The 24,565-nt window shown below is 32.7% G+C and overlaps 1 protein-coding gene across 1 annotated transcript in view; it reads right to left on the reverse strand.

Annotated features, from left to right (window-relative positions):
• The window catches only part of pth1r (parathyroid hormone 1 receptor), a 156,553-nt gene extending 132,699 nt beyond the window's left edge, over window positions 1-23,854 (reverse strand). The window contains exon 1 of the mRNA XM_056470741.1: window positions 22,911-23,854. Coding sequence (XP_056326716.1) covers window positions 22,911-22,985 — 75 coding nt within the window. The 5' untranslated portion in view covers window positions 22,986-23,854. The remainder of the gene's footprint in view (window positions 1-22,910) is intronic.
• Window positions 23,855-24,565: the final 711 nt, after the last annotated feature.

Raw genomic sequence — 24,565 nt, forward strand, 5'->3', positions numbered from 1 at the left:
ATATATATAAATATATATATATATATATATATATATATATATATATATAATTACTTATAGGGTGGCCCATATGAAATCTATGTTTACTTGTACTATATAAATGTGTGTGAATGTATAGTATATTTATTCAGTTTTTATATTAATCATAAACAGTGATTTCTTTAACTAATATGCAAATGTTTGTAAAATTATTTATAATACAGTTAAGTAATACTGTCTGTCTATTAATAGATATATCATAACGAGGGTTAATAATGTAAATTCTCAAATACTTGTAGAGACACTTTATGTTAAAATTTATCACCTTTAATTATCATACATGATGGTTAGTTTGCTTGCTAATTTATCAAGCAAACCAAAAATATGTTTTGTATATATTTATACACTATTAAAAATGTTAAGTTGACTTTATTTAGAGAGTTAATTTTTAAGTCAAACTAATTTTAACTTGATGTTTAAGTCAGCTCAATTGATGTAAGTTACAGTGAGTTGCAAAGTTAAATTGGTTCAACTTAAAAATTTAGGTGAGCAACACATTTTTTCATATCGAATAGTTCATTTTGTCAGTATGCAACTTGCTGCTCATAACTCCATATTTAACTGTATGAAATATTCCAAAATAAACACTTCTGAGTATAGCAGTGGTGAAGCCTGAATGTGAACAAATGGGAAGAAGAGATTAAAAGTGACTAAATAAATGTGGAAAAGCAGCCGTTACAATTAATCTCCAGTAGATGGAAAGAGATTCTTTTACAGACAGACAGTTTCCAAAGCTGTTAGTAGCTGCAGGAGGAAGAAAAAAGGCAGTTGATACGAATAGACAGTATTTACATTAAATAAAAAAATAACACTTTTTATTAGAGGAAGACGTCACTAAGAGAAAACAGTAATTAGATGTTAATTAACAATAGCCATATGTTATTTATGTTAGGTGCAAATAGAGATTAATACTATTTACTATCAAAATAGTATTAATATTCTTTGCAATAAGTGCAGTGCTATGCCCTAACCATAAACAGTTCCTTATTAAATTATTGTTATGTATTTTATTTAAAACCTTGTGGATATTTTATTTCTTTTTAATGAAAATACATGCCTTTCTGATGTTCTGTGAGATGAAGAGGAAAAAAGAAAACACAAATCAAGGAAAAATCAAGGGATCAGTTCAAAGATTAGTACATGCCTTGCTTTCTATCCAACTAATGTGACTATGATGTGTGTGCAGTAAATAGCTATTGTCAACTGGGCAAGCTATTTGCAATACAGTATGTAAAGTATATACTGCAAGCTAAACAAATACATATTGTATTGAATAGTTGGTGGTTCATTCTGCTGTGGCAACTCCTGATGAAAAAAAGGGACTAAGCCGAAGGAAAATGAACAAACGAACGAACGAATATATATAGTTGAATTCAGATTTATTAGCCCTCTTTGATTTTTTTCTTATTTTTTAAATATTTTCAAAATGATGTTTAACAGAGCGAGGAAATTTTCACAGTATGTCTGATAATATTTTTTCTTCTGGAGAAAGTCTTATTTGTTTTATTTCGGCTAAAATAAAAGCAGTTTTTAAATTTTTAAAATCTATTTTAAGGTTTAAAATTATTAGCCTCTTTAAGCTATTTATTTTTTTGATAGTCTACAGAACAAACCATCGTTATACACGAACTTGCCTAATTACCCTAACCTGCCTAGTTAACCTAATTAACCTAGTTAAGCTTTTAAATGTCACTTTAAGCTGTATAGAAGTGTCTTGAAGAATATCTAGTCAAATATTATTTACTGTCATCATGACAAAGATAAAAGAAATCAGTTATTAGAGATGAGTTATTAAAACTATTATGATTAGAAATGTGTTGAAGAAAATCTGTTCTCCGTTAAACAGAAATTGGGGAAAAACAATAAACGGGGGCTAATAATTCTGACTTCAACTGTATATAGATATTATTCTATATATCTACATATATATATACATACACACATACACATACTTACATAAATTCCTCTCAATAATCATAAACAATAAAATATAGAGATAATATTTAGATGACATTTCGCACATTTTGGAAGAATTACTAATCACCTGACAGTAATTGACTTTCAAATGTGAACTCATCTGCTGGATTTTTTCTTTGAAATATTAATACTTTTCCCACCTACTGTAACATATGAAGTCAGAGTGACAACGGTGGCGAGGGTCCAAATGCAGTTTATTAAGTCTAAGTCAGACAGGCAATGGTCAAAGCAGGAGCAAACAGAAGCAAGAGGGTAATCCAAAAGTGTAGTCGTGTTAACAGTGGAGATGGCTGACGTGAAACTGCCGATTCGACACAGTGTCGAGTTCCCGAAGTGAAAATGATTTGAAACACTGCAGCGATGTATTTTCCAAAACACCAGGTCACATGACTAAAAGTATTCAAAGCACCCAGGTCAGGTGACTAAAGCTATTTAAAGCATCGGACATTTCAGAAGCGTTTCGAGACAGTTGTTGCTAGATTAGATACGGTTGCGGCCGAAAGTTAACAAGAATTATTTATATTATTTATTCAATTTCCCATTTATTGTATTTTATTAACGTCTACCCCTACCCCAACTCTAAACCCAACCATCACAGAAATGTATAAACACTAGTTGTACTGAGTACTATTTAGTTATTTATTAAATTACATAATAAAGCGTATTAACGCCTACTCCGACCCCAACCCTAAACATAACTATCACAATACTGTAAAACTATTAATTATTGATGTGCGTATCTGCAGCTGTATCCTATCTAGACTGTACCTTTCAATTACATAACCGTTACGTACCCGTTTCTTTGCAGAAGCTGTTCAAGAGCAATACAAACTAAATTACAGCTAGGTATCACTGTAGAGAAGGGTTTCAAAATGTTTCGAAGCTTTGACACACTTTCTTCGACTGTTTCAGTGTTTCATGAGGCCTTGCTCTGCCCACCACTACATGAGGATAATTCAAAGGTGTAGTCGTGTTAACAGGCAAAATGGTCGATTCAGACGGCAAATAAACATAAACAATAAACATGGCAAGGGACAAAAGCATGGCAAAACTAGACAAGGGAGCGCTTAGAAATGTTACAGCAAACAAGACTCAGCACTGTGTGCGTGCAAGTGTGGTGTAAAAATAGGATATCAGTCCATTATAAACTTCCAGCAGTGTGTACGTAAGGTTGTTGCTAGATCAGATATGGTAGCGGCCGGAAGTTAACGAGAATTATTTATATTATTTATTAAATTTTCCATTTATTGTATTTTATTAATCTCAAATTTAATTATGAAAGATACACTCAAACAAATTACTCTGCTAGATGTTCAGACTACATATTTAAAATGAGATTTTTTGGGACAACTTAATTGTATTATGTTCAATTCACTTCAATTTGTTAACTTAATCGATTTGTGTTGCGACAACACGAACGAATTGTGTGGGATCCAGCATGTTTTACAGTGTATTTACAGTATTCATAAATTGAATTCTTACACTGTAAAAAATGCAGGGTTTCACACAATTCCTTCATCTTGTCTCAACTCAAATTGATTAAGTTAACTTAATGGCTTTTACTATTTTAAATTGATTCAACATAAAACAATTAAGTTGTCCCTAAAAAAACTCAAAAACTGTGGTTTTCGAATGGTCATGTTGAGGAAACCATACATTTGCATAGGATGGACTATAAAAATCTCTGTTTGTGTTCGACCTTGAAATAAAAAACACTAATAAACATCTGGGGTGCATGAGGGTGAATAAATGCTGAGATAATTCTTTGAAACATTTTTAGGGGGTAAATGGACTCTCTTGCTGTCCAGTAAAGTTCTTAACAACCACAAAGACTAAAACTGACATTTAAGAGCCAAAAGCAACATCAATGTTGAAACACATGTTGTTCTCAGTGACAGAGTTTATTGTGTGTCATCTAGCGCTCAGAGGCTCATTTACTGTGGTAAAAAGAGCTAAAGTGGCATTTCACCATTTGCTTTATTACCACTAGATATCACTTGATTATTTGTGATTTTTTATTTTATTTTATTATTTATGTTATTAATTATATGTTATTTTATTTCATTCATTTACTTTGTTTTATAATATTTTTTTCTTCATTTTATTTTATTTTTTAATATTTATGTTATTATTATTTATTATGTATATATTATTCATTTTATTTTAATTTTGTTTATTTCTATTTTATTGCTATTTTTAATTTATTTTCATTTTATTTTAGATTATTGTATTTATTTATCTATTTATTATTTGTGTTTTATTTTATTTATATATTTTTATTGTTACTTTTTATTTTAATTTCATTTTCTTATTTTATTATTTTATTTGATTATTTTTTATTTAATTAATTTTTATATTTTTTATGATTATTTTTTATTTTATTTAATTTATTTTGTTATTTTTATTTTTATTTCATTTAATTTTAATTTCTTTATTTTCTTATTTTTTATTTTATTTCTTATTTTAATTATTTATTTTATTATTTAATTTTTTTATTTCTTTATTTTCTTAGTTTTTTATTTAATTTTATTTTATGTTATTATTATTTTATTTTTATTTATATTATTTTAATATATTTTATTGTTATTTTTTATTTTATCATCATTTATTCATTTTATTTTATTTTTTTATTTCTTTATTTTCTTATTTTTTATTTTATTATTATGTTTTTGTTATTATTATTATTTTATTTATATTCTTTTTATATATTTTTATTGATATTTTTTTATTTTATTTTAATTTAATTTCTTTATTTTCTTTTTTTATTATTGTTTTATTTATATTTTATTTTATTTATGCACATAAAGTACAATGGAAACATGTAAACACAGTACATAGAAACATAACAACAGTTAACCATTCAATTTCCAAGAGAAAAAAAAAAATCATCAGTTGTTTTTTAGAGAAACGCTAATGAATAGAGAGCATCCAGAAATCAGCAATACATTTGTGGGGTTCTCCTGAAGTCCTGCTCCAGAATAAAAAAATCCTGTCAGTTTATGTGAATGTGTTCAAATTTCCTTTATGCTTGTTTATGTGAAGACAAAAGCATCCAAGAGCACCACTGACTTCTTACGCAGCCTGATTTAAAGGGCAAAGATTTATTTGTGTGTACTCTATAGTTAAGGTGAGCCATTCGGATACAATCTTTAAAAAAGCCCAATCTCTGTGGGTCACCCATCATGCCTTGTTATAGAAAATGTAGTCTAGACCAAGTGACTCACAATGTTCCTGCATTTATTAAAGAGGAAATGTAACATCTCAGGAGCTGCGGAATGCAACTAATGTCTGCCGCATGACTAAATTGTTACTTCGCTACTCAGCTGAATTCATATTTGTCCACAGAATAACACCGAGGACACTATGTTTGCTGGTCTTTGACCCAGCACTCAGACTTCACACTCAGCCGAGGTGTCAATAATGAAGGGTCACACTGAAGTCTTACAGCAGAAGGTCATTCAGGGAGGTCTAAAAATCTATTAGTTCATTCATTAATTTTCCTTCGGCTTAGTCCCTTATTTATCAGAGGTCGCCACAGTGGAATAAACCACCAACTACTCCAGCATATGTTTTAGGCACTGTCACTGATTGTTTTGGAGCAACAATGTTTTATTTTTCTCTTTTCTATTGGACATTTAATAGTTAAATGTTGTTATGTTTCCATGCAGATTCTACTTTATGTAAGATTGCAAAAAATTAAATAAAAAATTAAGAAAATAAATAAATAAATGAAATTAAAAATAACAATATGAAAATAATGTGAATAAAAATATAATAATAATAATAATATTATATAAAAAATAAGAAAATAAAGAAATAAAATATATAAAATAAATAAATCAATAAAATTAAATTAAAAATAACAATAAAATATGTAAAAATATAAATAAAAAATAAAATAAAAAAATTAATTAAATAATAATACAATTAAATAAAATTAAATACAAAATTAAGAAAATAAAGAAATAAAAAATAATATAAAGTAAAATGAAGAGATTACAATAAAATAATAAATAACAATAAAAACAATAAATAAAAATAAAATAATAACATAAATAAAAATAAATAATAATAATAACATAAATAATAATAAAATAAATGTAAAAATAAGAAAAAGAAATAAAAAATATAAAATAAAATATATGAATGAAGCTAAAATAAACATAGCAATAACAATATATAAAAATTAAATAAATGATAAAATACAAATAATAAAAATAAATAATAATAAATTAAATAAAAAATTAAGAAAATACAGAAATAATAAAATAAAATAAAGAGATTAAACTAAAATAAAAACTAACAATAAAAAAAAGAAACAAGAAATAAAATAAATAATATAAAGGAAATAAAAGAAATAAAATAATATAAAAAAATAACAATAAAAATCTACAAAAATAATATAAATACAAAATAATAATGAAATAAAATGAAAAATAATAAAATAAAGAAATAAAAAATAAAATGTAATTAAATTAAAATAAAAAATAACAATAAAAATATATAAAAATAAATAACAAAATTAAATTAAATATTAAGAAAATAAAGAAATAAAAATAATGCAAAATAAAGAAATAAAACTAACATATAAAATAACAATAACATATCTAAAAATAAAATAACTTGAACCAGCGACCTTCTTGCTGTGAGGCGACAGTGCTAACCACTGAGCCATTTTAAGGCAATTGATTTACTCAACTAATCGAATTTGCAGTGTAGGTGTGTCAATTATTGAGTATGCGGGTGTGTTATGAGAAAAACCCATGAAACTGAATTCATACATCCCTAATCAGTAAGCCGATGAGGCAGTGCACAATTTGACAGAGTGCTTTTCACAGTACATGACTGTCTGGGGTAACGTTTATTTGCTGGCATGTCAAAAAGCAAGACAAATGGGCAACAGGGGTTACATGTTGCTTTACATTTCAAAACTAAGAGTCACAACATCTCTGCCGGGAATACAAAACACACACATACACACACAATAAGAAATAATGCAAGATCATGCACGATTTATTCCTGTCAAAAACTGTAGCCTACCAAAAGCTTGTTCTGGGGAAATATTAAAAAAACAGCAAACAAGATAAATCTGAAGGAGTGAATGGGTTCTTCCAGTCTCCACCATGTGGGTTTGACTTGCCCTGTAGCTGTAAGCCATCACCAATGTCATTTCCAGTCAAACCTTGCTGACATTCGCTGAGAGATCCAGATGTTGAACATCTCAAGAACATTGATGATGCATCAGAGCTTTTCTCAAGGGCTCTTTACATGACGTTTTCAAGTGTTTTGGCTGTTTTGTTGCATTTCTTTGTTATATTCTGTTATGTTTTTCTTTATTTAGGATGTATTATTATTAGAATTTGTTTTTGTATTTTCGTTTTGAGGGGCGACATGGTGGCTCAGTGGTTAGCACTGTCGTTTTTCGGGTGCTCGGGTTTCGCCCACAGACTAATGACATTATAGGTGTTATAGGTGAGTTGTATAAGCTAAATTTGCCACAGTGTATGAGTGTGTGTGTGTATGTGTGTCAGAATGAGTGTGTATGGGTGTTTCCCAGTACTGGGTTGCAGCTGTAAGGGCATCCGCTGTTTTAAACATATGCTGGAATAGATGGCGGTTCATTTCGCTGTGGTGACCACTGATAAATAAAGGGACTATTCCAAAGGAAATTGAATGAGTGAAAGTTTCTGGTAAGAAGAAGGGTGATGGAAATGGCATATTCCTGGATACATCCACTGTGACAATTAAATAAGAGAAGAAATATCTATTGTGACTGAACAATACCCCAGCGAATTCTCAATGCAATATCTAAAAGTCATATTGTATGGTCTGTTTATGATGCTGAGTGTTATTTTTACCATTCCTCATGCATACCTGATTTCTGTTTGTTCTTGCTGAGATTCATCCCAGTGAACACTATACACAAACAAATTGCATTATCTTTGGCCTGCATAATGTAGTGTCAGATTTACAGCAACAGAAAGCATAGCGCTTTATATTTCAATAGTCTTCTTAAGCGTCTCATACAGTATGCAGAACCATGTTTCAAAAAAATGAGTTTTTCCCATAATTCCCATGCTATCTTTTGCAGATGTATGGTCTAGAATCTGTCATTGAACGGAATTTCCAATAGTGCACCATCAATCACTACAGCTACGCAAACAAGACTGTGAATGAATTGACCAGCTCTTCACACGGAACAAAGATTTTGGTCTGATCTATTATCACAGTCTTTCGCGTGTGCTTCAGCTGGATTTGCTTTAAAGGGCTGAGAATCTGACAGTGCTTTACTTTATCAGCAGTGTTTTTGGTGCTACTTTGACAGCTCTGACCTTCAGGAAGAATCCCCACTGATTGGCTCTTACATTTGTGCATCTATTACTAGGTACAAATCGCCATGATTGCAATCAGACTTTCTTTCTTTTCTTTTTTTTACCAAATCCATCCTTTCTAACCTTGCAAGCACTACATAGGAGAAACCAAGGTGTCATTTGTAGAGTAATGGTGTTTGCCGGGATACAGGGCTCTAACTGCTTTCTGCACAGTCTCCAGAACACTAAAGTTGAGCCCTGGCAGATCTCTGTGTAGTTCGGAAATAATAACTACTGTTTTTAAACAGGTTTCCCTCCATCCACTATTGGTCAGCCAATCAGAAATCCTGTCTCAAAAGTGCGCCATTGGTTGAAAAACTAATAATTGCAACACAGTGAATACGTACTCCCGTATACAATTCTGGAGAGTGCGAATTATGTAGCGTTGTGCATTTCATCTTTAAAAGGAAAGCTACGGAATCTTGCAGATTTGCACTCTATAACATCAGAAAGGTCCGACCCTTCATATCTGAACATGCAGCTCAACTCATTGTTCAAGCTCTTGTTCTCTCCAAACTGGATTATTGCAACTCTCTACTAGCCGGGCTTCCAGCTAATTCTATCAAACCTCTTCAGCTGCTTCAGAACGCAGCAGCACGAGTGGTCTTTGATGAACCTAAAAGAGCACATGTCACTCCGCTACTCACCCGTTTGCACTGGCTGCCAGTTGCTGCTCGCATCAAATTCAAAGCTTTGATGTTTGCTTACAAAGCGACCTCTGGCTTTGCTCCTTCTTATCTGCTCTCACTTCTGCAGATATATGTGCCCTCCAGAAACTTGCGTTCTGTGAATGAACGTCGCCTCGTGGTTCCATCCCTAAAAGGGAAGAAATCACTTTCCCGAACTCTCACATTTGGCCCAGTTGGTGGAATGAACTCCCTAACTACATCAGAACAGCAGAGTCACTTGCTGTCTTCAAGAAACCACTAAAAACTCAACTGTTTAGTCTCCACTTTCCTTCCTAATCTGTAACTGCCTCTCTGGCTATACCACTAACTGTACTCTCTCTCAAAAAAAATAATAATAATTTTCTAATGCTTTGCTTCTTAGACTTTACACACCTGAAACTTGTCTATAGCACTTGTTCACTGCTGCTCTTATAGTTGTGTAAATTGCTTCCTTGTCCTCATTTGTAAGTCGCTTTGGATAAAAGCGTCTGATAAATGACTAAATGTAAATGTACCGGGCGGTATGACACAACGATGGCTTCTGTTTCTTTTCACGCTACCAGCTGTCAGCTTACCCCCATGTGGACAGCTTTTCCGCTGTTACCAGTTTGCCCAGTACCTCGCCATTTACATTGGCGGACTTGAGATGCAGAGAGGAAATGACGGGGTTCGAGTCCGGCAAAAAACGGTTTGAAAAAGGAGGTTAAACAAAAGGCAAAAAATAAAATAAAGAAGTAAATCGGTTATCGGTCCGTCATTCAGTCAGTCGACAATGACTCTAGTGGATTTACTCAAGAATAGCTGGTGTAAACGGCTATCGTGAGAACAATTTGAGATCTGAAAAAGCGTACACAACGCCTCTGGTGGATTCACGAAACCAAAAACTGCAAAAAAAAAAAAAAAAAAAAAAAAAAAAACGTAGCTCCTAGGACGTATTTCGAGATCTCCAGAAATGTATATAGGGGTACGTATCAATAATTAGCCTGGCTTGAATAATTGCGAACTTTTTTGTATTTATACACACAGTTGAACTTCTCTCGAAAACTTTCTGCCTAATTCACAAAACGTGTACGTACATGAGTTCCTCCATATAATGGTGCCAATTGTCCAGAGTAAATGGTGAATTAAGAAGAGACAGTTATGGCAACGAAAGAAAAGAAAAGGCTTTTCCAACTGCAGGGACATAAAGTGAACAGGTGAACAAGTGTTATATGAAGTGTAATATCTTTTCATTCTGAAGGGTTCTTTATACATGTTTATAAGGCCCCGGCCATGAATGATTACTGCATATGTGTGGTATCAGTTGTTCTTGAATATTTTTCTTTCTTTAAAATGAGTCTTTCAGCAACCTAAAACACAAATAAACTGTTGTGTTTAATAATTACCGCTGGCTTTTTGACTATTTTGAACTTGGAATGATGGAATTATTTTCCAACAAGAGGTTACAAAAAATAAAGATTTCTATGGAATGTAAATATTGTTTTTGTAATCAAATAAGAGCTAGATGTACTGTATATTTTGGGTCATTTTTTATGTGACTGTGAACATTTCAGAGACTATAAGGGTCTCTATGTGTTCATACAGGCTTTGTTTCATTTATTTTATTTTTTAGACAGGCGCTATATAATTACAGACAATCAGTAATTCACATTAGCACTGAACTGCAGCATAAAATCTTTTTCTTAGAAAGTTTAGTAATTAACATTTACACATAAATATTTATGTGTAAACATAAATAAAAAAAGGCCTCTAGATTACGCTTATTTGACCACAATAAAATATGATCATGCCTTCATTTTGAATGATTTCATTAAGACAGTAATGTCTGACTCTGCTTAGACTAAAGTCTGGTTACTGAACCTTCAATAATGTCCAGTGTAGAATATGTGGTCATGCTGCAGTGGAAACAGAATGAATATTGTGTCTGACTCCATCATGAGCTTGGAGGACTGCATCCATACATCTCTGCAATGACTCAAATCACTGATTAATAAAGTCATCCGGAATGGCAAAGAAAGCGTTCTTGTAGGACTCCCAGAGTTCATCAAGATCCTTTGGATTCATCTTCAATGCCTCCTCCATCTTACACCAGACATGCTCAATAATGTTCATATCTGGTGATTGGGCTGGCCAATCCTGGAGCACCTTGACCTTGACTGATTTCTGTGAGAATCTTGGGTACATGTGGGTTCCAGTAGGTCTTCTGCAGTATTTGTGATGATTGGGGTTCATAAGATGATTCATCTGAAAAATTCAGCCAGTTTTCCAAATGATCAATTAGAAGTCAAGTTATTATATGTTGCTCTTACAACTGGGATCGACGACAAGACTTTTGTCAGTTAGTGTTGGCTATATATTTACAGAGATTCAGTAATTCGCATTAGCACTGAGCTGTAGCTGACATAAAATCTTTTTCATAGAAAGTTTATTTATTAACATTTACACATACGTATTTATGTATAAAAAAAAATCTGAAGTGTATCACTAAGGGGAAACGAAGCATAAGATTATGCAGATTTTACTTTTCAAGTGCTGACCTTAAAAGAGTTCACCCAAATATGAAAATTCTGTCATCATATACTCACTTGTTCCAATTTTGGACTTATTCTTTACTGTAGATATACTGAAGTAACCTGTCACCATTGACTTTAACCGTGTTTGTTTTTCTTACTATGGATGTCAACACTTTTCAGCTTTCTTCAGAATATCTGGAATATAAAAGACAGAAACTCTTAAAAGTTTTGAGGGTGTGAAATTAGCATTTTTGTGCGAACTATCCCTTTAATAGATGCATTTGCATACATAGTGGAAATGCAAATATCACTCAGCGACTTTGTACAATACAGTTCTATGAATGGATATGGTAAAGATGTGCACTATTGAGTATGCTTGTGTAATGTAGATCTGTATGTCAGAACATCTGTCCTTCCTTTCTGACTTTTTCCCCCTGTGCAAGGCAGACTAAGTTAATTACAAAACGTTCACAGTTAAGGATAAACATCAATGAGAAGAAAGCAGCACCGGTGACTGGGGGTCAGTGCATGTTAATGTTACCTTTGCATGTTTGCAAAGGTTTCCACCTCTACACATTAAATCTAACACAACAAACAGACCAAGATCAGTGCACACAAAAACGTACTCCCACTAAGAAGTCAACATTCCTATTTGAGAGTTGAATATTACTTGCTAGAGATGAAAGCAAGAGAAAAGAAAATACCTCTAGAGAAAGTGCTATACTTCATTTCTGGATGATAGAGACGATAACTGACATACGGCGTGTATTGGCAACAGTTCATCCCTCAGAGTTCATAACGTGTGTGTTAATAGTTAAGGCCTCGGCTTCAATGGTGTGGTAAAGGCAGTGTTTGACTCAAGAAAATATTGTTTACTTGACTTCCCTTGACCTTTCGCGAGGATTTTCCCCCACCTTTTCCACCCCAAGAATGTTGGAGTGTGAGTAACTCAATGCCAGTTTTACAGCCAGCTAAATAGGTGACACAGCTAGCACAAATATTTCAGCGAGAAGCATTTTGCCTGTCAAGATTTCTGGAGGCAGTCCATGATATTCAAAGCTGTGTGTGTGTGTGTGAAGAGACTTGTGCATTTCATTTATTCATTATATGTTGAGGTCTCTATGCTGACTGCTGATGATACTGTACTCTTCGGGTTTCAATATGTGGTAAAAATTGAAGCAATAAAACAATAATAATACAAATATTTGGGAAAATTATAATAATCTGATAACTTTCTCAAACATTTTCACTCAATGAATTGAACATGAGTCTAGGCCTCTTGTGATATATGAAAATGAGGGCGGTTCATTTTGGAGGTGCAAAATATTGTCTATTATATACACAGAAATTTAAGATGATTAGGCTACATAATATAACAAGTATTGTTTTGTTAAAAGAATTGCGCTGCTATCTGCTTTCTGTGGAAGGCGGGGCTTATGCACCATCTACACATGCTACACACACAGAGAGACAGAAGGCCCTATCATACACCCGGCGCAATAAGGTGCAAGATGTGTATGGTGTGATTTGTTGCTATTTTCAGACCAGCGCAACAGTAATGTTCATGTTTTTAACCATGTTGTTTAAATAACAAATCCATTTGCACCACTTTGTGGACTCATGGGTGTTCAGGTGTAAAAAGAAGGTGTGTTAAAGCGCATTGTTGGAGCGTTGCTATTTTTAGAAACTGAAATTGACCAACTTTTTAAAGTTTTTTTCATGATAATTTGCATTTGTATAATGTTATTATTATTAGCAGTTTTATTTATTATATGCATATTTATTTTAATAAAAACAAGTTTAGATTTGTCCACCTGTAGGGTTTTGAAGACGTCTGCATTACCATATAGGGCATAAGAACAGGACGTGTGTTTGGATATAACTCAGTTTATTGACCACACTTCGTTATTATTGTTCATTTATTCGTTTGCTGGAGATTAGAACTGAATTTAGAAATAGTTTTGACACAAATCTTTGAGCTTAACAAATTAAATTAAATATGTCGGCTAATGGATGTCTTCAGTGGAGTGAGTTTCCACTGTTTTCTTACTCCACCAAAGTAAAGAAGTAAAGTAAAGAGCAAAAGTAAAGTAAAGAGGCCGTATGGAGGAGGCTCATTCTTTATCCTCGCGCTGCAGATGCTCTGTTTAACTGTTTTCTCGCTAGTGAAGCGTTCAGTTTTTACACTTACAAAGTCCACCATGTAAATAGCAAATGCGCCATGGCGTGATGCAACTGACTCTTAAAGGGAATAGGAGATGAGACTCTGATTGGTTTAATGCACGTTATGCTCAAACACACCTAGAACTCATTAAGAGAATAAGCTCAACCCTGTTAGACCATGCGCCGGGGCGCAGAGCGTATTTTTCCATGCTTAAAATAGCAAAAGTGGGTTCGGACATGCCTCAAAGCTTTTGCACCGTGTGCTTCAGACTTTGCGCCTAGACCGTTAAAATAGAGCCCAGAGTGTGAGAAACGATGGATAGTGGAGGTAAAGAAGACAAGACATAAACCCACTGATTCACGCGATGGGTTTTTACTTGGTTTTTCGTAGCTCACTATATAGCTGAAGAGATGCAGTGCTTTGCTGCTTATTGAATTCCTGCTTTCCAAGTGCATAACTTACATTACAATTATGTGCATTTTTCCATTTCTCAAACTTTGCATAACTGTGTATAACTGTACAGAACCATAATTATAATTTAAAAATGCACATGCATGCTTGTCAAATACAAGGCCTGCCAGTGCCAGAGAAATGAGTCCAATAATTCAGATTCAAATATTCAGCTCATTTAAACTATTTGCAAAAAATTAGCAAATCCAATGAACCTTTTTTAGTGTGCATGAATGATAAAAACACTGACAGTTCTGATTTAAGGAGCTTGAGGATTTAAAGAGGTAGACCACATTATAATAAACAAAGCATAATTGTGCACAAGTAAAGTTGTTATTATTATGGTTATCTTTACAGTCATTCTTAATATAAATTGACTTTAAATCTGTGATTTAGTTAATATTGTCATTTACTGATCTAATCACAGCCTATTGAAGGTTATAATTAAATACACAGTAGTGTAGAATTGAAAAGATTCTTCAGTGTTAAAAAGTAAGATAGTGAAACAATGCGGCAATGCTTGCTGTCTATCCTTATTGAAAATTAAACAGTGAAAAGAAAGAAAGATTCACTCATTGATCTTAAGTATTTTCTTTCTTTTTTAATATATTTAATATTTACATTAAAAAAACTATGAAAAAGTATCGCATTAGAAATGAAAAACCTGTATGAATAGCCCTTTGAGACTGGTTTAAGACTATGCAGGGTTTTACATTTGTCTTAATTTGCAAGGGGATATTTTTGGTGGTAGCCAAAAAACATTAAATGATCAATTATAGAATATAAAATTATAATTTTTTTCTTTTACACCAGGAATCATTAAAATATTAAGTAAAGCTCATGTTGGTAATGTTGGTAAATGTTCTATACTAAATATTTCAAAACTTAATTTTTGAGTGGGAATAAGCTTTGTAAAATTTTCTATCTAAAATTTGTCCAAGTTTATCTCCACCCTGTCTTTCTTTGAAAGATTTTTGAATGCTTTCCGGAAGTAATGTATTCCTAGATATAAACATACTTGTGACATTTTAAATTTAAAGGAATAGTTCACCCCAAAATGAAAATTATTACTCAAGTGATTCCAAACTTTTTAGTTTCTTTATTTTGTTGAACATAAAAGAGGATATTTTGGAGAAAAAAAAGCTCAAAACCTGTAACCATTCAATTCCATAACAGTTAGTAGTAGTAAAAACAAACACTATGGAAGTCAATGGTTACAGGTTTCCAGCTTTTTTCAAAGTATCTTCTTCTGCGTTTAGCAAAAGAAAGAAACTCATAAAGGTTTGAAATAAGTAAAGGGTGAGTAATCGATGACAGAATGTGTGTGTTTGGGTAACAAAATGTCATGGTTTTGTGGATTTTTGCACTAGAAGTAATAAAGCTACATAGCATATTGAATGCAAATGTATATCAGAAGCTCCTTTGGTAACATTGGTTTTCCTTTCTTGCCTTAATTGAAGCTCAAATCTTTGGGGAAAAAAAAATGAAATGGCCAGCCCAGCGTCATGATCTAAACCTTACTGAAAAAATCCATGGGAAAAACAAAGAAATCTGACAAAATTATGACTAACCCACAACAATCACTGAACTGTGAACGAAAAATATAAAAACTATTAATTAATAAATAGTTAAATATATCCGTTTAATCTAATCAATAACTTTAAAAATATTCAGCTTTAAAAACAAAATTTTACAATGTCTATTTTGCAACCTCACATTGTTAATCTTGAACTGAATAATTAATCTATATGAATTAATCTGTAATTTGAATAAAAATTTTTGTTTTGGTAATCTTCATTTAAAGTCTGATCGTTTGAAGTGGTTCTTCTGTTGACATCAACCCGAGGGTTTTCATAGCAACTGTATATCAATAACCTTAACCATGCGTCTCTCACTGCTAGTTTAAGTAGCCCTGCCCCCTCCTCAATATTCAGTTTCAATTGGGAGTACATCAACATACTGAAATAAAAGTCTTAACCACTAGGCTATTGGCACCGACGTAGCCAAGTGTGCTGACATTTAGCACCATTGTGCTCACGGCGACCCAAGTTCAATTCCCAGCTCGAGGTCCTATACTGATCCTTCCCCTTTCTCTGCTCCCAATGCTTTCCTGTTTGTTTTCCACTATCTTTTCCCAATAAAAGGTGAAAAACTCCTAAAAAATTATTATAAAAAAAAAAAAAATTCAACCTTCACATCATTGTATCTGAGCCAAATGTTGTCCTATCCTCAAAAAAACACCCCCACAACAATGACAAGCATATTTACTCAGCTTTTAGTTGATGTATGCATATCATTTATTGAATTTTTTTGACACTTGACACTATGTTTTGCGCTCTAGGTTCACATTTGATTTATTCAACCACCATCAACTATAGCCAAGTGATTGTTTCCTCATAGTCAGTATTGATTACCCAGACTTTTTCAATATGAATTGATCCACACTTAATCTATTTTCCTTAATTTAATTAACGAAAAGAAATGGAAACATCTAAAGGTTATCTATCACTGAGGACTTCCTCTTTCTGTCAATGAGATGTGTGAAGTATTGAAGACATGCTTTTAGATACAGGTCAGACTTAAGTGTTCGGTCTCATCTGTTGAACTGAAATTAATTAATTAATTGAAATCTGGATGTAGAGTGTGATTTTGGTGTAGCCCAAGTGCAGTTCATCTTGAAATGAATACATAATACATTATAAAAGTAACTTAATTAAATTTTATATGCACCAAGACTGAATGTTTGTGAAGATATGTTAATGTATGCAATAATAAATGCAAACAATTAATGCCAAAACACAGCGTAAAGGCTCATACACACTGAGTTTTTTAGACGTTTTTCACTGGCGTCGAGCAGAAGAGTGTGCAAAAATCACGTTAGATGGCGCTTAATGAAAAACAGAAAGACCCCGGTCCACAGGGTGGCAATACACAACTTTAAGCTTCTGACACTCGCTTGTAACACAAACGAAGAAGAGAAAAAGTTGATATACTTGTTAAAATCCTTCACATTGTTTACTGGCAATTCGAATAAGCAATATAGACGTTGTCTTGTTTATCATACAACACTTTTTGTTCTGACACCAGTGCAATAAGCAGCTCATATTACAGAGCGCCTTCAAGTGGTGTCAGCAGCTCTGTTCATGTGAACAAATATGTTTGGTGAAAAAGGTTTTGACGTCAAAACAAACAAAAAAAAAACTAGCATGAGGCGTTTCTTTAAAAATGACGATTTTACGTGTTTTTCACAAGGATTGGTGTGTACGATCACATTAGCGCCCTTTATTTAGTCAGGAGGTGTTAATTGTCGACGAAAAACGGGAGCAAAATGCGTCCCGGTGTGAACGGGCCTTACACAACGAAAATATCTTAGGATAATGAGACAATTCGGTTCAGCGTACACTTCAGGTCAGTCTAATAATATTTAAAAATTCTACATTCTACAATAGTTTATTTGGCACCAATCATTTACATTAACAACATTACATTAATTTGATATATTACAATTTTCAAGGGGTAAAATTGGTTTGATCTAATAAAGCTATGAAAATCATAAAAAGCAAACATAGAAAGCAATATTTATTTTTAGAAGCCTTTTATAATAGAAAGAATAAAAGCCTAACCATGCACTTTAAACACCAGAGCAATCACCAAGTAAAAAAAAAAGAACATTTCTTGATAATTTGTTAATGTATGATTGATTTTCAATGTAAATCATCAAACTTGTTTATTTACAGTGCATTAAACTACTGGTACATTTTGAGCACATACCCCAAATCCAATCATTTATCAGCATTAACCAGACAGATACAACTAGTCAGACTGTACAAAATGAACTACATCAACTACAATTAAAAAAAAATGTACACCAAGTCTAACTTACTAATTTTTGTTGACGTAAGTTGAGATAACTAGAAAAGTTAATTTGATTCAACCAAAACATTAGGCTGAAATAGATTTTTTACTGTAAATATACAAATACAAAAACACATACATTCACCTGCCATTTTATTAGGTACACCCTATTGGCTCTTGTATGTCTCATGACGAGCTGCATTATTAGCAGTATGCGTTTTGACCACTTAACCCTATGCCAAACCCAATCAATCAACATTAAACAAACAGATACAACTAGTCAGAATGTACAAAATGAACTACATTAACCTACAAGTAAAAATGTATATAAAGCTTAACTTACTATTTTTAGCCAGTTTGATGTAGTAAGTTGCGATAGCTAGAAAAGATTATTTGCTTCGACAAAAACAATAGGCAGAAATACTTTTTATTACTATAAATATACAAATATATTCCATGCCTTTTGATGCCAAACAACCGTTTAATATGATATAACAGATCTAAAACGAATGATTACCAACTCCATCCACCATACAGCATAAATTTTGATCACATTCTTAATTTGCAGACTTGTTATGTTAGCTTTGATTGTGAAACCCTATTGGCTCTTGTGTGTCTCATGACGAGCTGCATTATAAACTTCATATTTATCTTTTGCATAATGTGCGCCTGCCTTAATGGAGTGCCATCATTTTCAGAGATTAAAGCCTTAAGTTCCTCTGATCTTCATATAAATAGACTGTATGGAAACTCGCAGTTCACCATCACTCATCTGTAATGCTTTTATGGTGGGTTTTTCTGCAGTAAATTCCTTTAACTTTTAAGCTCCAACATTCTTGGAGGATACCGGGAGATATGCATAATGATTGTAGTATAGTTATTGCTGAACAAGCCTTTTCTTTTGTTCTCCATTGACAAAATGCCATTGATATATTACTGTAGTTACGCATTCACAAAACACCAATGCTGCCAATTGACACACAAACCACAGTGAGTGATCATAACAACCAAAAACAAATGCGAAAGAGCTATGAATATACACTCACCGGCCACTTTATTAGGTACACCTGTCCAACTGCTGGTTAACACAAATTTCTAATCAGCCAATCACATGGCAGCAACTCAACGCATTTAGGCATGTACACATGGTTAAGACTATCTCCTGTCATCTCTGATGACTACTTCCAGCAGGATAACACGCCATGTACTCATATCACTGTACCCAAATGGCCTCCACAGTCACCAGATCTCAATCCAATAGAGCACCTTTGGAATGTAGTGGAACGGGAGATTCGTATCATGGATGTGCAAATCTGCAGCAACTGCGTGATGCTATCATGTCAATATGGACCACAATCTCTGAGAAATATTTCCAGTACCTTGTTGAATCTATACCACCAAGGGTTAAGGCAGTTCTGAAGGCAAAAGGGGGTCCAACCTGGTACTAGTAAGGTGCACCTAATAAAGTGGCCAGTGAGTGTATATCAACTGTAGACATCCATCATAATCAAAGTATTGGTAATCTGCATAATGTATTCATGTCAGGCATGCATTGTGGATGTCAATAAGTAGACTACCATATTATTATGCACAGATTCGACTTTCACCTACTTAACTTTCCTCAAACATGCTTGATATGTCAGAAATTCACAAAAGAGGTCTCAGAGAAGCATCCCAAAAAGCCACAAAGTCGTATTTCTGCTTCTAAAGCATGTTTATATGGCAGAAACAGTGCTTCTGTTGCCAAAGTTGTCCCGTTTTCTCAAAAATAATCTAAGCAATGAATATAAAGACAAAAACATGCAACAAACATGAAAAAAAAAACACATGGGAAATTAATACTTACAAAAGAATTATCTTTTAGTGAAGTATAACGCTTACAGGCTTTTTAATGTGTAGTTATGCGAGTAGCTGACATGGAATTTCAATCATTCTGTAATCCAATTAATATACAAGCAATTTCTTTGAACTCAAACATTAATTTCTACATGACTTATTCACTTTCAGTATTTTGTCACACCACTATTTAGGTGAAGTGATAAAAGTCTATATAACAACAAAGAGTGAAATATTGTGACTACACTGTAAAAAAAAAAATTTCTGAATAATGTAATTCATTTGTGCTTTTTGAATTGCATTTTGAGACCTTGAGCTTTCTTCCAACAACTTTTAACCTTGAAAATTTGAAAAGGTGACTTTTATGAACATTTTTAATAGTTTAAAGTGACATAGTCTGGGCTGATGCTGTATATTAAACCTGCCAGTACATTTCTCTTATTTGACTTATTTCTCTCTGTCTCTATTTATTATCTATCTTTATCATTTCTTATACATATGCTTATACAGAATGTCAATAAAAGTCACTTTGTTAAACTGTAGAGTTGAATTTTACACATCAAATGTCGACAGAGCAGAGATCGACATCCCATAATGCAATTCACAACCGTAAATAAACTAAAAACGTCACAAAATATGGAAACTGTTAAACGGATATTTTTTACAGTGTAGTGATCACACCTAAACTATAGTCCGTTTCTGCCCCAGACTCACACAAACTTTAGCTAAAACTATTTGTGGGTGTTTTACTTCAAACTTTACTTTTGCTTTACCAATATTTTATGTCAATATTAGTGGGGCCTATTTCCATGATCTTGCCCGGAGCCCCAGAAACCCACAGACCGGCCCTGAGGGTGGCCATGTGGTTTGGTGCTCAAATAAGAATGACTTTTTTTTGTAAATATAAAACTGAATATATGCAAATACACTGAATAAAATTATGTCTGCAAAATTGTTGAAAACAATTTAAATGTGTTGAATTTAATCAAACTAATTAAATTTAGTAATGTTCAACTTAATTTGATTGTTTAAATTCAGCCCGAATAAATTGTTTACAACCACTTAAAAAAATACAAGGAATCATCTTTGAATAATACTTTTCAGTGTATATTCAGTACATATATACATTTAAAATAATGAAAATAATGAATATAAGATAAGCAACTAAAAAAAAACATGTACCCATTTGTTAACAGTTTTTTAACAGCTTCGAGAGTGAGAATAAATTGCTTGTTGACATATTGATCTTCTTGTATCATCTTCATTATCTTGTAAAGACAACGCACAACTTTCTTGTTCATGCTGTGACAAATTGCAATTTTCAGCTTCAGTTTTGTGTGGTTTAAATCTTAATGCAACATATTTGATGATGTGTAAAAAGCAGAATCCTTTACATGCCACATTACATCACTAAGTAAGCATGCCTGTTTTAAATAATAATAACTATACTTTAATTAACAGGTTCCGTATTTCATAATTTTACAGTTTTTTTGTTTGTATATTTGTGAATTGGACTATGAGATATTATGGGCTTGTATTATGTATTATGCTGGCTTGTATTATGATATTAGTATGAGATGTTGGTTTCTGCTGTCGACTTTCAACACTGAAAAAAGTGTTGCATGCAAAACTGTTGCAAACAATTTATTTGTGTTGAATTTAAACAAACAAATTAAATTGAGCAATGTTCAACTTAATTTGTTTGTTTAAATTCAGCCCAAATAAATTGTTTACAATCACTTAACGTAAAAAAAAATTGAGTAAATCCAAGGAATCATCTTTGAACAATTTTTTTCAGTGAATTATGAAAATTCAACTTTGTACACTGTAAAAAATGTTAGCTTCCACACAATCGTTTTGTGTTGGGACAACAAATTTTAATTAAGTTAACTTAAGTTTACAAATTTAAGTGGATTTAACATAAAATATTTAAGTTGCCCCAACAAAATCTCAAGAATTGTGTTAACTCATTTTAAATTAGTTTGAACAAGCAACAAAAAATATTTTGAGTGCATTTAATAAAAGTGACTATTACTAAAGTTTTAGTGGTTTGAAACGATATATTGTATAATAAATAATATATAGATAATTAAGTCTGTAAAATAGAAAAAGGTACTGGCACTGAAAAATTATTGCAAACAATTTGTATGTTTGTATACGTGTTGAATTTAAACACAAATTAAACTTAGTAATGTTCAACTTAATTTGTTTGTTTAAATGAAGCCCAAATAAATGGCTTACAGCCACTTTCATTTAAAAACAAACTTAGTAAATCCAAGGAACCATCTTTGAATTATTTTTTCAGTGTATTACCAGGTTTTGGTAGCATATATACAATACCAAATCAGACAATAAATCAAATCAAACTACAAAAGAAATGTCAATAAAAATCACTTTTACATCATAAGTTGTTAGATGTAAGATCAAGATCCCAGAATTTAAAAACAAAAAAAAACATAAATAATAAAATAATAATAATAATAATAATAATAATAGACATTAATAAAAAAAAATACAGAAAATGTTAATGTATGTACATATATTTTTTCTTCTTTCTCTCTCTTAGATGCCCGCATCACATCACTATTTATTTCTGAGGATGATTATCAATGCATAGGTAAAAATAAAGTATATACTAAATTAGATTTATATGATGGTAGCTACTGTACAAGGATGTTACAGTGAGCCATGAAGCATTAACAACAGACAGCACCTTCAGTCTACGTGCCTTACAGTGAATACACGTCTGCGAGCATCAATTCTCAAGACAAGGCTTTTAGACAAGCTTGATGAATTAAGAGGAGACTGTGGCACCCCCTATGGCTAGCGGTACCCCTAAACGCAACCAAATCTTTTCAATTGCCACTATATTTGACAATCATGCAATAATAAGTGTTGAAAGTCAGCAAGACACATCATTAAGAACAAACACAGCAAAAAAAAAGAGCATTACTTTCATGACAAGAAAGAAAGAAAGAAAGAAAGAAAGAAAGAAAGAAAGAAAGAAAGAAAGAAAGAAAGAAAGAAAGAAACTTACCAGACCATAGACGAAACTCAGCAAGGTGCCGCAGAAGAGAAAACCTAAAGTGTGTACGATCAGCGTGGCTCCCATCCCGACGCAAGTTGACGCAAATGTGCTGTCAGTTTTAAATGGGGTTTCTCTGGTGTTTACGTCTGTTTAAGTGCCTTCAAAGAGCCAGTCATTTCGCTTCCATCTCCTCCCCTCCCATTAGTACATCGTTCGCTGGTATATAAAAAAATATGAATATTCTCTCACGGCTTTTTCCTTGTCACAGCTCTGCAGGCGCGATTCAAACTGTTCCCACTCTCTCTCTCCCGCTCGCGTTTTATTTCTCTTTATTTTATCTGTCTGCCTTTTCTTTCTTTTTTTTCTGAAATTACATCCACATGTCAGAACTATTTATGTCCTTCTCTCTTCTGCGGTAGGAAGTTCAAATGATTCTTTGTGGAGTAGAAACCGACACTTTATTTTTAGGTCTTTTAAATTTCCCTTCAGCCCTGAGGTAAAACAGCGGCATAATAAAGCGGTGTCCCTCAAGACTCAGAGCTGCTTCATTTTCTCATTCAAAAACGGCGAAAAGTAACGGTTAAAACGGTCTTAACGGAAACTGATGTGTTAAATGTAAGCTAAATACACACAATTATAGTTCTGACACTGCTATACTTCAAGAGCAAATGTGTTCAATACGCTAAAAGTTCGCTTCTTTTATAACAAAGTAACTCAAAGCGTGCTTCTATTACCGTACGAGTCCAACATAAAGTTTCACGTCAATCACTAAACTGACATGCGCTTTAGTTTTGAGGCAGATGTGGATCTGACAGCCGCATTGTGAGGATAAACGCCATACAAATTTGACAAAGTAAAGTCAAACAAATCCGTTGACGTCGGGTTCTGATGAAAAACATAATATTAGTGTTATGTATCAATAAAAAGGAAAGTTGTCTTCTTTGACATAACGCCTCCAGACACGAACACGTCGGTAACCCTCACTGAACCTCTGGCTGTAGTACATATTGAAGCGGAGAGTGAAAGAGGCAGGTATAGCCAACAGAATGGAAGACTCTGATTGGCTTACGGGGGAAGGGGGAGCGATTTGATTGGCTCACGGTCTCTGGGGTTTCATTACACCTCGACACGCGGGCCCCGCCCCTTTCGCACAAGCCGCGCATTGAGTGCTGTGCTTTATGTTGGCAGAAGGTGGTTTCACAGCGGTCCGCGTCCACACCGTGCAATGCAACCGATGAATATATGCAGATTCAATGCTGGGTAAAACATTTTCGCTGGCTTCTGAAATGCATCTTTCAGCAATGGTTTTAATATTTGCTTTTTTTATTGCACACATTCTTGAACAGTGAGTTGAGTCTGCTTGTAAAAACATCTCGGCTTACAAATCTGGCTTTAGTTTTATATTAATTCTTGTTGACACTTTTTGTTGAATAAAATATATTTTATATATATATATATATATATATATATATATATATATATATATATATATATATATATATATATATATATATATATAAAGAAAATGGACACACTGTGGAATTTTACATGCAGTTTGATCAACACAATCACTTGATATAAAGAAAATACTATAGTAATTTATAGTGATAGTGTTTTGAACCATTTAGTAAAAGTACTTTAAATAGTCTTGAGGAAATTCTAGT

The sequence above is a fragment of the Danio aesculapii genome, chromosome 2 (assembly GCF_903798145.1).
Source record: "Danio aesculapii chromosome 2, fDanAes4.1, whole genome shotgun sequence".
NCBI lineage: Eukaryota > Metazoa > Chordata > Actinopteri > Cypriniformes > Danionidae > Danio > Danio aesculapii.